Genomic DNA, 16,482 nt, shown 5'->3' on the forward strand with positions numbered 1-16,482 from the left:
AAGCACCATATAGTGTCCCTGGTGTTAAGAAAAATTTCATTTTCCTTGAATGGGTTCCTCACTAAGGAGCAGTTTACTCATCCCTGATCACCACCTTCCTTCCATTTCTAGAACATACAGAGAGCAAAGGAAATAAAGGGAACTATTGCTTTTCTCAAATGCAGTATGTTTACTGCTTATGTGGGCTTCTATGAATCCAGCCCTTGGTTTACCCCTTTTCAGGGGAATCTAGTCCACTAAGGAAGGCAGCTTGGGGTCCCCAAATTGACCTAGTCTCCATGCATGAGGCTGCCAAGGCATTTGGTAGAGTGATAGGCATTTGCCAAGCTGTTCTTGTATCTCTTGGGGAGTTACTGAAATGAGGCATTGCCTTTGAAGAGACTCTTCCAGAGGGAATAGCTTTGACTTCAAAGAATTTGTTTTCCTCTTCTGGTAAAGTTAGGAAAAGCAGCTCATCGACAGTAGTGATTGGAAGATGAGGAAAAGAGTTGGTGTGTCCCTAGACACTGTACTCTCCAAAGAAGGATTTATCCCACAAAATGATCCCACAGCATGCTAGATTCCTCCTGACTAGTGTCAGTTATGGAAGTCTTCTCAGGTTCCAAGTAGTATATATTCATGGTTTATGTCAAATAGATATCCTTGATTTAATTCATCAGTGGATTAAATGCCTTGCCAATTACTCAAATATAGTAATTTATAAGTTTCTTTAATAAAAGTAAATTTTCAGATGCTGCCACTCATCATCAATATATTTTAGTGCTTTTGAGTATTTCCATATAATTATATTTAATACTGTAAACTATAAGTGTTGTAATTTCCTTTGACCTCTGTTGCAGTTAGATACATTACTTGATCAGAGCTCTCAATGAATCATTTTTATGCACACGTATTTAGTTAATTGGTTATTTTTTTCCTGCCTGTGTTTATATGTAATATACTCTATAAGCGAAAGGAAATCAGCCTGCGTGCAGCTGAGTCTGGTAAAAGAGCAATTAAGTTCTGTCAGAACAAACAGCTGTCAATAACGAGTTCTGAATTAAAATTACTAGCAAAGAAAGGCATCTAGACATCTGCAGGAAATGTGAAAATATTTTTATAACCTAATAGCTGAGATCTGGACAGGGGTATCACTGAGTTTTCCCAGCTGTACCTGCAACATATTTTGAAATATTCCCAGACTGAAAGAACACTGAAACTCATTGCATAGACTAGACTGCATTAAAAAAATGTTGGCTGCCTTTGAACAGTGTATATTTTGATTTCATGTAATCAGCATGAAAACTTTCTGTTTCAAACTATTTTACTGTGCCCCCTGGTCATAAAATGAACCTTAAAAATAGTTCTGTTATCTTTGTTTTGTGTCTTTCCAATCAGGGCTCTATTGCATGAATATTTTTCTTTCTGTCTTTGGAAAAATACTTTCGGGTCTTATTACATGGTATCTGATTTGCTCGCCTCTGGGATTGTTTCTTGCAAAGAAAGCTTGCAAGGTGGGCTTCAGGCATCTGAGTTTTATTATAAGATAATCCCATATATTTTCAGGTATCTGGAGATAGTAAAGTATTTGGTCTTTTTTTTAAAAAAAAAGTAAAGTTTATGTTTTTGAAAGCAGCCTTTGTAGTCTCTCCTTTCCATTGAAGTTTTACATTGTTAAGGACAAAAAAAACTATTAATATATGAATGAGAGATCAGGATTTTAAAAAATTTATATATGTATATAAACAAATACCTGTACATTATTAGGAGCATATTTGATGTGTCTTTTTATCCTCATTTACTTATAAAAATATTAGTAGTGTATCCACATCCTTGTTACTCAAAGTGTAGTCCATGGACCAACAGCATCGATATCACTCTAGCTTTAGAGCTTGTTGGAACAGCATAATTGTTGGTCCCACCCCAGAGTTACTGATGCAGAACTTCTGGAACAGAGCCCAGGAGTCTGTGCTTTCATACTCCCTAGCAGTGTGTCCAGACCACTTGCATATATATAAATCCTTGGGGGTACATTGCATGGTGATTGGTACATAGATGAGGAATCTCTAATCTTGCATTCATTGAGTTAAATTATTGAACATTAACTTTCATCTCTTTGGTGTCACAGTCTCATGACTGTGTTTTCCTTCTTCTCTGTATTACCCTGCATGAGAGGCAAACCATCTTCTCTCTACTCCTATCCTCAAACATGATCAGTAAGTCATTCTGAATACACTTAATACTAGTTTTCATTAATTAGTTATCATGTGTGCATACCACACTTACTGAAAGTCATTCATAGACCAAAACGTTCTGAAAGAGATAGAGCTGACATAAATGTAACTAGTTAACCCATAATCAGGTGAACAAAGATCTATTTAGAGAGTGTTTCAAAAACCACTTAATTCATTTATTTTTGAGTAGTTAAAAAGAGTGGGGAATCTAAAGTTTGATTAATAAAGGACAAATACAGGATCAGCATTATTCTTTAGGAACACATTCTTGCTGCCTAAATTGATAGAATCATGGACCTTGGATCCATCTGGGAGCTCTAAGGAAAACTGTCATCTGTTAGTAAAACTTCCATGGTAGGAGTGTGAGTCTGGGAAAAGGGAGATGTGGACTTAAGTCTTAGTTCCCTAGTAACAACCACGTGATCTTGGTCAAATTCTGAGACCTGCGTAAGTCTCCATGCAAAAAGTGAATGTGCGCTCCAGCTCCATCCAGGATAATGCAAGAGGTATTAGTTCACCATTGTTTTTTATGGCTGAGTAGTACTCCGTGGTTTACATATACCACATAAGGAAGTAACATTCATCAGGTGTCGGGCAGGTGGGAGGAGGCAAAGGGGATGTGTAAATTCACACCTAATGGGTGCAGTGTGTACTTTCTGGGGGATAGGCATGCTTGTAGGTCTGATTGGGTGGTACAAAGCCAATATATGTAACCAAAGTGTTTGTACCCTTGTAATATTCTTAAATTTAAAAAACATGAATGTGAGTAGGCAGAAGTAAAGACAGTAGCATTTTTTAAAAGCAAAGACAAAAAACAAAACCAACATCTTGCCCTTGTGGGAAAACATCGACATGCTTTGCAAAATAATCCAAGTTGCTACCGTTTGAATGCCTTCCAAATACCTTCCAATGGCTTTTCTATTTGACTCTTGCTTAAGCTGAGACGGGAGTAATAGCATTTATGCTGCTGTTGGGGAGCCTGGTGTGTGGATTGAGCAAGTTTATACACATTGTATGTAGTCTGTGTGATTGTTACTCCCTTTGGGTTGAGCAGTACAGAACCTATGCAGCTATACTTGGTAGACCTGGCAAATGGTAGTATCCTCTTTCACAAAGTCGACAATTTTGTATTATTCTAAGCAGAACTTATTTATTTATTTTTTATTTCAGCATATTACAGGGGTACAAATGTTTAGGTTATGTATATTGCTTTTGCCCCACCCAAGTCAGAGTTTCAAGCATTTCTGAACTGAACTGATATGGCCATTTACAAAGAAAATCTCTGCGTGAATGATACAGTTCTTTTTACTCAATAGCATCATTCAATTGACCTCTATTCAGATTCAAGTCAACTACCAATTATCAGAGCCAGCTGAGCCTGTTTCTATCCAGGCCTAATGGTCTCCTCTACCCATCTGTAAAATGAGACCTGCTATGGCATATTCAGGTGTTCTTTATATGAACAGATTAGTCTTCTAATTTATCTTGAGCATCACATTTTAAGAATAATAGGGAATGTGTTTGGCAGATAATGTTGGGATGGCGCCAAGATCGTGCAGAAGTCTTTGGAAGATTTTTATTTGAGTGTATATATTTGAAAAAAAAAATCTTATTAGCCCCATGTGGATTTTGAGTTTTGTGGGCTTATTCCTTTTAAGAAACTACCCTCCACCCGTCATAAAAAAATAAAATGCCCTGAGGGAAAATAATCTGGTAGGTGACCCTTGACCTTTCAATATCCTAGACTAGAACCCTTATAAGACAAATCAAGAGCTTTGTGCTTAGTCTCTGCCTCTTACTGTTAATGAAATGCAAATTTCTTTTGATCCTCAAAGGATACCACCGAAACATACAATGTGCTTCACCTTTCTAGAGTGATCAAAATTCTGGGTCATCTCAACCTAACTCTAGCATGTTCTAATTCTTTGCCAAGCATTCTCCTCTCTATGACAACTCAAATATCCCCCTATTTTCTAAAATCTACTCCTTAAAGCCAGCACCAGATGGCAGGACCAAGTCTGGGCTGCAAGGAGCTGCTAACATCACCCAGACTTTTGAGAATCCATCTCTGTGCAAGGCAATATTCCTGAGCTAGTGGGAGTGGGGTTTCATCTTCTCTCTGTGCCTCTTTGGAGCCTCAACTGTTTACTGATCTTTGATTATGATTTTTATTATAGTAACTTTTTATCTATTGCTTTATATTTCCTTTTAATTCCATTATTACATGATTATGCTGTCCTTATTAAAAAAATCAAACACATCATTATTCACAGTGTTGATATATTAATACTTTCTTCAACTATTTCCCTAGTCATAGTGATTGTTTTACCCAATATTTGCTAAGTCAAATCATGCTGCAATAAAATCTCTTTCTGATCTCTCTGTGCATATGTGTACATAGACCTCCATGATGGATTTCTAGAAGTGGAGGTGCTGTGTCAAAGAACAAGTGCATTTAAAATTTAAATGAACATTACAAAATTGCGCTTCAAAACAATGACTGTATATAGTATACATTTAATAGCATGGATAAATTTGACTCCATTTTGATGATAATTCATTCAAAAATATTTTTTAAAATTTTAATTTCATAATATATAAAAGTGAATTAGACAGATGAATATTTATGTCAAAGAAATCCATATAATTTTTCTGGTCATTCTAGGTAAAAAAGGTGCCGGAAGATACCAGATTATCTAGCGGTCACCGATTGTAGACAGTCCCAAATGTTCTAGAGATGCCCAGTATACCTGCATATTAAGTAAAATGTTGATATTTAATAAAAAATGAAATGAGTTTCAAAATGGCAGTCTTATCACAGTCATATCACAGTTTTATCAGGACAGTCACCTAATTAATCTTACAAACCTCAGTCATAAAACTCAATCTATTCTCCTAGATGCCCTTTTGTATATACTTGTAGTTCATAAATGCCATTCTTCTAGCTCAACTGTAATATCCAATCAAATTATGAGCTGATATATATACAAAATGCTCACAATGATTTTTAGTCCATATTTTACTGTCTTTTCACCCAACTAAATGATCTGTGAAATCTCCTAATTCTATTGTCTTTCATTGCCAGATCATTGAAGTATCAGTAAAGGGTCAGCATTAAAACTCCACCAAATTAATCAGAAAAGCCAACTTTTAAACACATCTCCAGAATGACTTTAGCATAAAATAGTCCCCGTATGCCTCTTAATTTTTTCTTTTTGCACATTACTACTGTATCGCATCACGGGACATTAAGCATATTTCAACTCGTGGGACTAACTCAATCATGTTTTTAGAAATTGAAAACAAATGTTGTAACTGGATGAATGATAATATTGAAGTAATAACAATTTCCTAGTAGGCGTACTAGTTTAATGGATTGCATAGTCTTTCAGCTTGTAAACACTGAATGCCCATCACTCACTGAATTTTTTTTTTAAGGCTAAAGTTTAGCAATGATTTGATTTGCTACAGAAGTCAGAACAAATATGGAGTTTATTTGTGTTCTGATTCTCATTAGCAGAATCATTGTCCTCATTGGAAGATAACTTAGAAGGCTGATTTTACTTTAGGGATAGCGGGAACCAACATAATGCTAGACTTGATTTAAAAGTGCTGTCCTCTTCCCTTTTTGCTGGAATTTTCTGTAACGTAATAAATGCACTAAATTGTGCTGGCCTCAGCCTGAAGCACAGGGTTATACACTCCTTTTCTTAAAGATATTTAGAAAAATCTGTCTCAGTGCTTGGCAACTACTCTGACAGAAAACAGATAAAAATAAGGGTGGTTTATCAGTTTTGCTGTTCTTATCATGTTTCAGGTTGAAGGCTGTTGAAATGATGAAAAACAAACAGCACTAAATAGGGTTCCGTCATTATCACTGCAATGGGGGAGCTGAGTTTTTCAGGATCAAAGAAAAATGCATTTGCTTTTAGAACTACAATCCTTCATTTTGAGAGGTGCACTGCACTCAGATACTGAGGGGTGAAAAAAAGAGTAAATTGGTGAAGGAAATGAAATAAATATGTGCTGCTATGGGAACTTGGAAATTCAAACAAAAGTAGGCTGGCATACTTTTAAAAGCTCTGAATTTTCAATGTTCAATTTCTTAAGAAAAAATAGTGTCTGAGGTTTGTTATTTCTAAGCAACTGGAGTAAAGCGTAAGCACAGGTTGTTTCCATCTCATCAAATTATAAGAACTCCCTTTATCTTTGTAAACATGTGTCAAAAGAATTTTCCCATGCTAGGGGGTTTGGGGAATGTTTCTGTATATGTTGTTATCTAAGGGCTTAATATTTTTCAACTTGTATATTTTCATTTTGCCACTCAAGTTGAGCACCTTTAATTTCTCTGGCATGGAAATTGCCATGGGAAATTATCAAATATAGTAGACACAAGGAAGCTATGGTCCTTTCGCTTGAGGGGATTATCAACTAGCATAGGGATAAGAACCAGAAAACAAACATAAAGTAAGGCAGTTGCTAAAAAAAAAGGTCTAAATTGTCTTAAGAGTCCAAGGAGGAACAAATCAAGGCAGGAATCTTGATCAAGCAGCAGTTGAGGTTCATCTTGAAGGAAGGCAAATGTCAACAGGTAGAGATGTCAAGGAGGTGGAAGGTCCAGCACAGGCAAAGTCCCAGAAGTGGAAAAGCTTAAAACATGTTTACTTTGACTGGTACTGAAGGAAAGCCATGAATCTTATAATAAAAATATTGCCAAATATTGTGTGGTTTCAATGGTGAGGCCAGTGCCTAAGAAATATTTAGATGAAATTTTGAACCTCCAAGTTAATGAAAAACTCACAATTACTTGGTGCAAACATTCCTATTGAAAGACCAAAAATCCGACTGTCCTATGTTTTGTTTTGTTTTTAATTTTTATTTGTTTATTTTAAGAGACAGGGTCTCGTTCTATTGCCCAGGCTGGAGTGCAGTGGTGCAATCAGAGTGCACTATAATCTCAGCAATCCTCAGTGCTCAAGCAGTGTTCACACCTCAGCCTTGTGAGTAGTTAGGACTGCAGAAAGGCCACCACACCCAGCAAAAATTTTAATTTTTTGTAGAAACAGCATCTTGCTGTGTTGCCCTAGCTGGTCTCAAACTCTTGGTCTCAAGAGAGCCTCCCAAAGTGCTGGGATTACAGGCACCAGCCACTGCATCTGGCCTGGCCTATGGCTTTTTTTCAAAATGCAAAGGAAGGCCATGTAGCAATATATTTAGAGTTTGATGAGATAATATTTGAGCCAAATAATCCTTCGCGAAACCAAGTTATTGATAATATGTACAGGAAAAAACACACAATTTCTTAGATATTTAAACCATCAAAAATAATGCCATCCATGCATATTTTATATAAAGTGTTATTCAAAGACATATTCCAGCCAACCAATAGATGTATCAAATAAAAACCTCAAGAATAGATGAGTCATGTCAGAGAGATAAACTATGAAACACGTAAACAGAATTATTCTAAGTAATTGCTGTTGTTACAGTTATAAGCTGAATAAAAATGTTATAAATAATCCCTAAAATGAAAAATAAATATGTGGAATATGCCCTTTTTTCCCCTCACTGCCTTCTAGCCATTGGCTTTCTATTAGTTATTCAAATATGCTATTTTCTATTCCAGCACCTTTTCTTGGATATTCTTTCTTTTCAGAAGCTTTTCCACCCTCTTCACTTAGCAAACAGTTACTTGACCTTTCGGTATTGTATTAGTCTGCTCGGGATGCCATAACAAAATGCCACCGGCTGCGTGGCTTAAGAGCAACAGAAATTTATTTTCTCAGAGTTCAGGAAGCCAGAAATCCAAGATCAAGGTGCGGTCTGGGTTGGTTTCTGGCAAGGCCTCTCTTCCTGGCTTTTTGATGACCACTTTCTCACTGTGCCCTCACATAGCCTTTTCTCTGTGCATGCATGTGGACAGAGATCTCCTCCTCCTCTTACAAGAGCACCAATTCTATCGATTAGGACACCTCCCTTATGCTCATTCAACTTTAATTACCTCCCTAAGGGTCCTATCTCCTATACAGCACACTGGGGCTTAGGGTTTTACCATAGGAATTTTGAGAGACACAGTAGAGACACAATTCAGTTCATAACAGATATCAATTTAAATGATGCTTCCTCAAAGGTGCTCTACCAGCATCCTGTACATTTGCCTAACAGCCATTGTTGAGATTTGTAATTAGATGCTTATTCATGTGATTATTTATTGTCTAATTACCCAATAAACTGTAAATCTGCAAGGGAAAAGGATCATATTTATCTTGCTCACTGCTTCTTCCTTGTCTTAGCACATGGTAGGCACTCAGTAAATACTTGAGGAATAATAGTGAACAGTCTTATGAAAATACAGCAAATGTGGATGGAAGAACAAAGTTATGACCATTTTCCTGTCTCTCCCTGGGTGGTGGGAATGGACAAATGAGCATAGTCAACATGTGCTGGTAAATGTGTAACAATCAGCTCTCTGGAGGGAAAAAAAATAAATATTTGCTGGTTTTCTTGGTGTAAATATTCCTACCATGGATGATTTCAAGTTACAAACGTGAGGTTGCTGGGGAGAGATGATTGGTAGCATCATTACAGTGTCCCTCTTTATCAGCAGGGGATACCTTCCAAGACCCCCAAGTGGATGCCTGAAACTTCTAATAATACAGAATCCCATCAGTATCAGTCAGAACATGTTTCTGTTCATGTCTTCCACCCACAAATTCAATGCCTTTTCCATCTTAACTAAGCACTTATCACACACTGTGGCCATAACTTTTGCAGTTTGAAGTGCAACAAAACTAGCACAAATTTCTTTTTCCTTCTTTACAGTTTCACAGAAGATTCATTCTTAACATAGATCTTAGCAACCTTAGCATACAATTTTTTTTCTTTCCTTATTAAGTTGAGAACTTTCACCTTTTCACTTTAAAGGAGACAAAGCACTTTACGGTTTCTCTTTGGCGAATTCAAATCGCCAGGATCACTACTCTTGCACTTTGGGGCTCTTATTAAGTAAAATAAGGATTACTTGAACACAAGCACTACAATACCAAGACAGTCAGTCTGATAACAGAGATGACTGCTAAGTGACTATTGGGTGGGTGGCATAGACAGCGGGGATAAGCTGGACTAAGGGAGGGCTTATGTCCTGGGCAACATGGAGTGGGAAAGTAGGAGCTTTCATCACACTATTCAGAATAGCACACAATTTTAAACTAAATTCTTTATCCTGGAATTTTCCATTTAATATTTTCAGATCACAGTTAACCACAGTAACTGAAACCTTTGAGAGCGAAACCACAGATAAGAGGGGACTACTATATATGTTTTCACCTTGAGAGCATAAAATAATTAAGAAGCAACAAGTTTTGAATATTACCTTTATTTTTCATCTGTTTAGGCAAAATCCCTGAAAATTTAATAACTGGCTTTTGCCAGCTCCAGTGCATCACTGATAGATAGTTGAATAAAATGGTGGAGGTTGAATACATAGAAACTTACAATTTATTATTGTGCGGGGCAAGAGGCAAAAACAAACCAAGGTGATTTTTCGATTTTAGACCTGAGTGTCGAGGAGACAGTGAGAGTGGCAGGAGATTTGAGAGAAGAAGACACTGATTAAGCTTGGAATTTGCTTATTTTTGAAAGACTTGAGGGTGGTTTGAATTTCAGGTCTCCACTTGTGCTCAAAGGGTCATCACTTTAGGAATCCTCTGGAGATTATTACTGAGCCATGAAGGGCAATGAGGGAAGGACGGATAGAATTTGGGGGGCATTTTCCATATTTGGGGGGGCTAGCAGAGGTATATGAATCTGGGAAACTGGTACAGATGGAACAATGTAGAGGGGCAAGTGGACAATTAGCACATGAGTCAAATAAAAATTTTAAAAAAAACATACCGAGGCATAGTCTGGAGGGGTGCTGGTAGATTTCTGAAGATGACATTTAGAGTTCATCTTTAATTTTGGTTTCCAACTTGATAGGAAATTTACTCTGTTTCAAAATCAATGGAACCATGATATGGGACTATGATGTAATTCTTTTTGGCTAATTTCAGGTACTACATGTTTTGGGTTATTTTGTGTTTGAGATAATTACAGAATCTCCTCCCTTCTGTCCATTAGCCCCAAGGAAGTATCTGATGTTCCCCAAACCCCCTCAACTAGTGTCAAAGAAACCAAGGAAGAAAGGCTTTCCAAGGAACCTGCATGAGCGGTAGTCAAATGCTGCTCAAGGAATGTTATAGAAGAGTGGGCTGTAAGAAAGTCCCATATGTGACAATTCTTGCTGACCTAAATGGTAGAAAGCAGCATGAAGCAATAGGAAAGGGAAAGGAAATGGGGTGATAAATTTTAGCATCTCAGAACCTGCATTTGAATGAATCCCTGCTCTGCTATCTACCATGAGCTGTATGGCTTCAGGGAAGTTCCCAAATGTTATGAATCAGAGAAAGGGAAAGGAAACTGGCATTTACTGAATGCCTCCCAGGCACCAGGCACAGTGGTGGGGAGGCCCTTGACTGCCATCTCATCTGCCCTGACAATAGATGTGCAAGCGGAAAGTTACTCTCGGAGGTAAGATATATTTATTGGAATTAGGTAGAGAAAAGAAAGACCCACTTGAAGAGGTAGATGAAAGCAAGATTTTAAAAGCCAACTCTCAAATGATTCTGCAGTGATTCTGTCACAGTTTCCCCTCCATTACGTTGCCTGCTCCTTGTTGTCGGCTTTAAAGGTAGAATTTAAAAATGGAATATGTACCTACAAAGTAACTGCCTCTTCCATTATGTTTGCAAAACACTTGGTATGTTCAATTCAGCCTTAAGATTTACTAGATAATTAGACTCACTAGATAATTAGCTAGAGTTAATTGTCAGTATTATGATTTAAGAAGAACAGGAAAACAGAGAAGAGGTTAAGTGACTTTCTCAAGGACACACAGCCATTAGTGTCTGAAAAAAATACTTTGAACCTCATGGTCTTGCTTCAGGTTAAAACACGTGTCCAACATCTAAAGCCCTCAAGAACTCTTCACCCTGGAGAACAGGTAACACTCAAGTTCCGAGGCTCAGTTAGCTCCTTCCCTACTTTCCACGTGATTAGCAAGATTGGGCAGTTAACATTATTTTGTGTTTTGGGGGGAAAACAGGTTTTGTTCGAGTCATAGTTGTTCTTCTTTTGTTTCTTTCCATGCCACAGTTCATGATTTAGATACAGGGACGTGTGTGATTTTTTTCCTCCTACAGTTTTTGGGAAAAATACATCATTGCCATCGTAAAAAGGTTGATACCATTTGGAATTTGAGTTATTCCTACCAGTTTTGCAAGATTCTGTGGTATCTTTTTCCCAGAATATAGAACAATGCATCATCCAGACATTTGAATGGTCCCTGATGCAAATTTTGGGAAAATATTTCTGCCGTTATCTGGAATTGTCTTGATATATAGCTCAGTTATAAGGTTTACAGTGTGGTCTCCACTAGGAAGAACTGCATGAAGCTGTGTCCAATTAGAAGCAATGCACAAATGGAATGAAGACAATTTAGAAAGATGACACAGAAAGAATGAAAGATGTTACTTACAGTCTTACAACCTGCCAAACATGGGGTTTGAAAGAAACCCAGAAAGACAAACCTTTTCCTGATGAGGTCCTACTTAGATTATTTTCACTGCAATCCAGTGGCATATGGGAGACCAAGACACATAACTTAAAGTGTTTTCCTATCTCCTTATTCCCTAACAAACGCTATGCAGAGCAGTCTTCAGAGATTCCCTGCATGGCCAAACCCTTGCCAAATGTAGAACTTCTTTTACTAAGAGTTCTGCTTCCTAAGTAGGCTTATCTTACCTGGATGGGCTGCTCATTACCTAAGGCCTCTCATACCCATCACTAATTCATTCATTTATTCCACAAACACTGTTAAACACTTACTGCACACTTGGTGCAGGGCACACAAAGATAGCAACAACAAAAAAAAAGCAGTTCCTGCTCTCAAGATGTCCACTGTTTGTTTATGGATGGCTGCCCTAAAGTAATAATGTGATTTGACTGGGGCTGTAGTGGAGAGGTCTTTGAGGCACCAAGGGATCTGGGGCAAAGGTTGATTAATCCTGCCTGGGGAGGGCGGAAATGAGGAATGACAGGGAAAACTTGCCCTTTAATAGGCTTATTTAGTAGAACAAATTAAATGAAATGGGACTTCATGGCTCTGGATGCATCTGAACCAACAGGCTAACAGAGCTCTGTATTAGTGCTTGCATCAGGTTTCTAATTGGTTCTGTGCCAAGGTGTGTGCTATCATTTTTAAGACTCTATGTTTCAGAACGCTTTTGCATGATATCTCAATGTCATGTCAGTTTGTGGGTTTAAACTTTGGAGTCTTAGAATCAGTATGCAGGGGCCCTCTGGGACAACATACAAAAAAAGTAAGCAATTTCAAAATAGTCATTATGTCAAATTCTTATTTGGCCTAGTCTGTAAACCACAGGGCTCCTGTATGGAAGCTGAATTTGATAAACACTGTTTAGTAATTAAAAGTATTATTTTGTTTTAGAAAATGGTCCCTTACCACTTTGGAGCCATTTGGTACCAGAGAGAAACTGCCATTTCACTTGAGACAGGAACCCTGGTGTTGGTTAAACTTGTTCATTTGGGAGTTCTGGTATATTCCTCGCACAGGTGCCTATGGAAAAATTTCACATGTAGCTCCCAGAACCAGTAGTATGATTACAAAAGCTGTTCCTTCTCTTTTGTTATTCCAGCATCCTTAATTGCCCATCCTTCCCGTCCTTCAAGTCCCATTTCAAATGCCACATCATCTACAAAACAAACATATTCTTTTTTTCCTTGTATTATAGATAGTTCAGTAGAGCATGAAGGCTATTGATAGATACTGAGCTCTTTAAAGGTAGGATCTAAGTCATCTTTATTGTTGTAGCCCTTATTTCTCTTAGCACAGTACATCACTGCTCATTGAATGAAGAGATGGACAGATCAATGGATGGATGGGCAGATAAATAAACACATAGATACACAGACGACAGAAACAGTAACACGCAGCAAATAAAGGAAGCTTTGCTTGGTGTCAAGGTGCTGATGCATACCTGTTCCTGTTGAGTACATGTGTACCAGGCAAGGAAACATGCAAGATCAGGAAAAAGAAAACATTTTGGATCGAATCATTCTTGACACATAAATGTGCTCAGCCTGAAAGGTTTGATAAATAGGAAACACGCAAGGCTTACTGTGAGATTGTAAGAACAATCCTTATTTTTTGTGTGATGAACTTAAACAGACTGAGAGGGTTTATTTAAAAATACAGTCTAGTTAGATCTTTACCAATATCAAAAAATATCTTCTAAACAGCCTAAATGGTTGTATTTTTTTCAAAATGTTTTCAAAGTAGTGTCTACTTTGTACTGCATGATCAAGGAGCATAGTAATTATGGACTTAATGTTTTTTACATTTTGAAACCAAACTAATTTTACCCAGTATTTTGTTCCCTACACTCTGGTTACAGTTACTAGATAATACTTTTGACTTTAGAGTGTTCCAAAATCATCACAATAGCTATTTGAGTAGAACAGAATTAATGGGTGTAAGACCTAGTTAATAAATAAAAAAATAATATTTCTTTTGTATGTTGATTTTGCTGATAGGTTTATTTGGGTTTTCTTTTCTCTTTATTTTTCTTACAGTGCGGGAGTTGGCCGGACTGGTTGTTTCATCGTAATAGATGCCATGTTAGAAAGAATAAAGCATGAAAAAACTGTAGATATTTATGGCCATGTAACTTTAATGAGAGCCCAGAGGAATTACATGGTTCAAACAGAAGACCAATACATCTTTATCCATGATGCACTGTTAGAAGCAGTGACTTGTGGAAATACCGAAGTGCCAGCTAGGAACTTGTATGCCTACATCCAGAAGCTGACACAAATAGAAACCGGAGAGAATGTCACAGGAATGGAGCTCGAATTTAAGGTATGGTATTGGATGTGACGTGGTTATTCAGGAGCAAGTCATTCCGAGATTGTCTTTGAGTAGTGGCTTTACTTTCTTAACCTTTCACATTGGTGAAGTACAAGATTCATTTGACCTTTTTCTCAGGTTTATGATTATTAAACGCTTTCTTCCTCTCTTCCTCTTCTATTCTTTGTTTCCTAACCTAATAATACTATGGGACTTTTGCATTCTAATCTAAATTGATAGATCATATTCTAGAAAATATTTAAAAATTCAATAGACTATATATGGAGTAACTAGGTAGAAGTGAAAAGCCGTGCAGTTTGAATAGTGATTTACTTTAAAGTAAACAAAAGATTTATATCTCAAAGGAAAATCTTGGGTACATTACATTCAAACCATCTGCTAAAATTATCTTTGTTGGATTTTTCTTTTTTTTTTTTTCTATTCAACAGCGTCTAGCCAGCTCAAAAGCTCACACCTCAAGATTCATCAGTGCCAATCTTCCATGTAATAAATTCAAAAATCGCCTTGTTAATATTATGCCATATGAATCCACAAGGGTATGCCTGCAGCCTATCCGAGGAGTAGAAGGATCTGATTACATCAATGCCAGTTTTATTGATGGATACAGGTATATATTCTTGCTCCCCTGACTATCCAAAGCCTTGATATTTACATGTGCCCTAGTTTCATAACTAGAATAAATTTCATCTCAATTCAAAGCCATTTTCTTTCTGCATAGGTCAGCATTTAGTCCCTTGGTATTTGTTTTTTGTTATTTTGGATAGGAGTAAGAAGCAGTAGTTATGGAGTGTTTAATCTGGCCTTCTGTACTCTTTCAGAAGTCATTTGGATTTAGAAGGAGTTAATAAAGAATCTGTTCTGCAGCATATTTCATAAATTTAATAAATTTGTGTGAGTCATTTCTAGAAAATGAAGCTACACAACTGTTTCTTAAGTGATTTGTATGACATATGAAATTGAGCTATTAGCATCGCACTAAAATTTAAATAATAATGATAAAGACATACATCATAATATTAACAAAGCAGTTTCTTTTACAAAGTCCTCAACATGTATTGAATGCTTTTATTTGATTATGTAATCTTAATGGGAATTTACTGCAATTGCATCGATAATATGGTTTCATTTCCTGTTACCAGGTTTGATGTTTACATATCAAATGTGAGCTTCGGCATGTTTTCTAAGTACTTTAACACACTCTTTTCATTCTCTGTAATTCAGACAACAGAAAGCCTATATCGCTACCCAGGGTCCCTTGGCGGAGACCACTGAAGACTTCTGGAGGATGCTTTGGGAACACAATTCCACCATCGTTGTGATGCTCACCAAACTGCGTGAAATGGGCAGAGTAAGTGTGCCATCCTCATATGTCTCCTTCTAAGACACATTTATTCTATGGGGAAATGAAGGTTTTATCCTAATAACTCAAGTGCCAGTGTCATTTTTTCAAAATACAGAGTACTCGGGACACAATCTGTACCATCTATTACTCCTTGTTGGTTTCTAATTTGCGAAGCCACATCAAGTTATTAAGTTCATGTGTTTTGAAGAAAGATCTAGTGCTTTGTTTCCAATGAAGAATAATCATAGGAACAGATCAGTAAACAGGTGTCTTTGTTTGACTATGTCTGACTCTCAGCATGTTCTTTATTTTTTTTGCTCTGAATGGCTGGAGTTTCATGAGTAAATGTGCTATCATTTCTCTGTATGAAGGAACTGGCTTTCTTTCATTTTTGAGGCAAATTCTTACTTGCCTGTGTTCCACTCCCATTGGACAAGGTGTTAGAAAGTTACATGGTTTTTCTAAGGATAAAATCTGGTAACCCCAAATCCACTTTTAAAAATTGATTGTTCTGAAATACCCATAAAATGGTATTAGAGATACTTAAGGTATCTGTTATTACTGCTATTAATACTATTCTACTATTTTTGCTTAATAGTATTAGAGATACCACTTAGATTCAGTAGATGCAAGCATTTTGTCATATTTGCTTGAGATTTTGTCTCCCTTCTTTGTACAAATTAAACAGCAGAAGTATAACTAAAACCCAGCTTTTAGAGCCGACAGAGAGAACAAAAAGAATATCAGACCAGAACAGTAACTTGACTATTCTGATTTGGCCACTGACTCTGCAGTGTTTAGCCAACTCATTAAAACTGCCTGAGCCCCAGTTTCCTTGACATGTAAAATGGGAACAAATCATTTCAGAGATTTCTTTCTGTGTTCACATTGATGGTTCTCTTCATTCCAAACCACAGTGGTACCAGTGTGCTGTGGTGGTG

At 37.0% G+C, this 16,482-nt stretch overlaps 1 protein-coding gene across 1 annotated transcript in view; it reads left to right on the top strand.

The window, feature by feature from the left end:
* PTPRD (protein tyrosine phosphatase receptor type D) overlaps window positions 1-16,482 on the top strand; it is a 406,959-nt gene that overhangs the window by 375,855 nt on the left and 14,622 nt on the right. Inside the window, exons 30-32 of the mRNA XM_045562129.1 lie at window positions 13,905-14,190; window positions 14,628-14,806; window positions 15,421-15,547. Of these exons, the coding sequence (XP_045418085.1) occupies window positions 13,905-14,190; window positions 14,628-14,806; window positions 15,421-15,547 (592 nt within the window). The remainder of the gene's footprint in view (window positions 1-13,904; window positions 14,191-14,627; window positions 14,807-15,420; window positions 15,548-16,482) is intronic.

This window comes from Lemur catta, chromosome 10, assembly GCF_020740605.2.
Source record: "Lemur catta isolate mLemCat1 chromosome 10, mLemCat1.pri, whole genome shotgun sequence".
Taxonomy (NCBI): Eukaryota; Metazoa; Chordata; class Mammalia; order Primates; family Lemuridae; genus Lemur; species Lemur catta.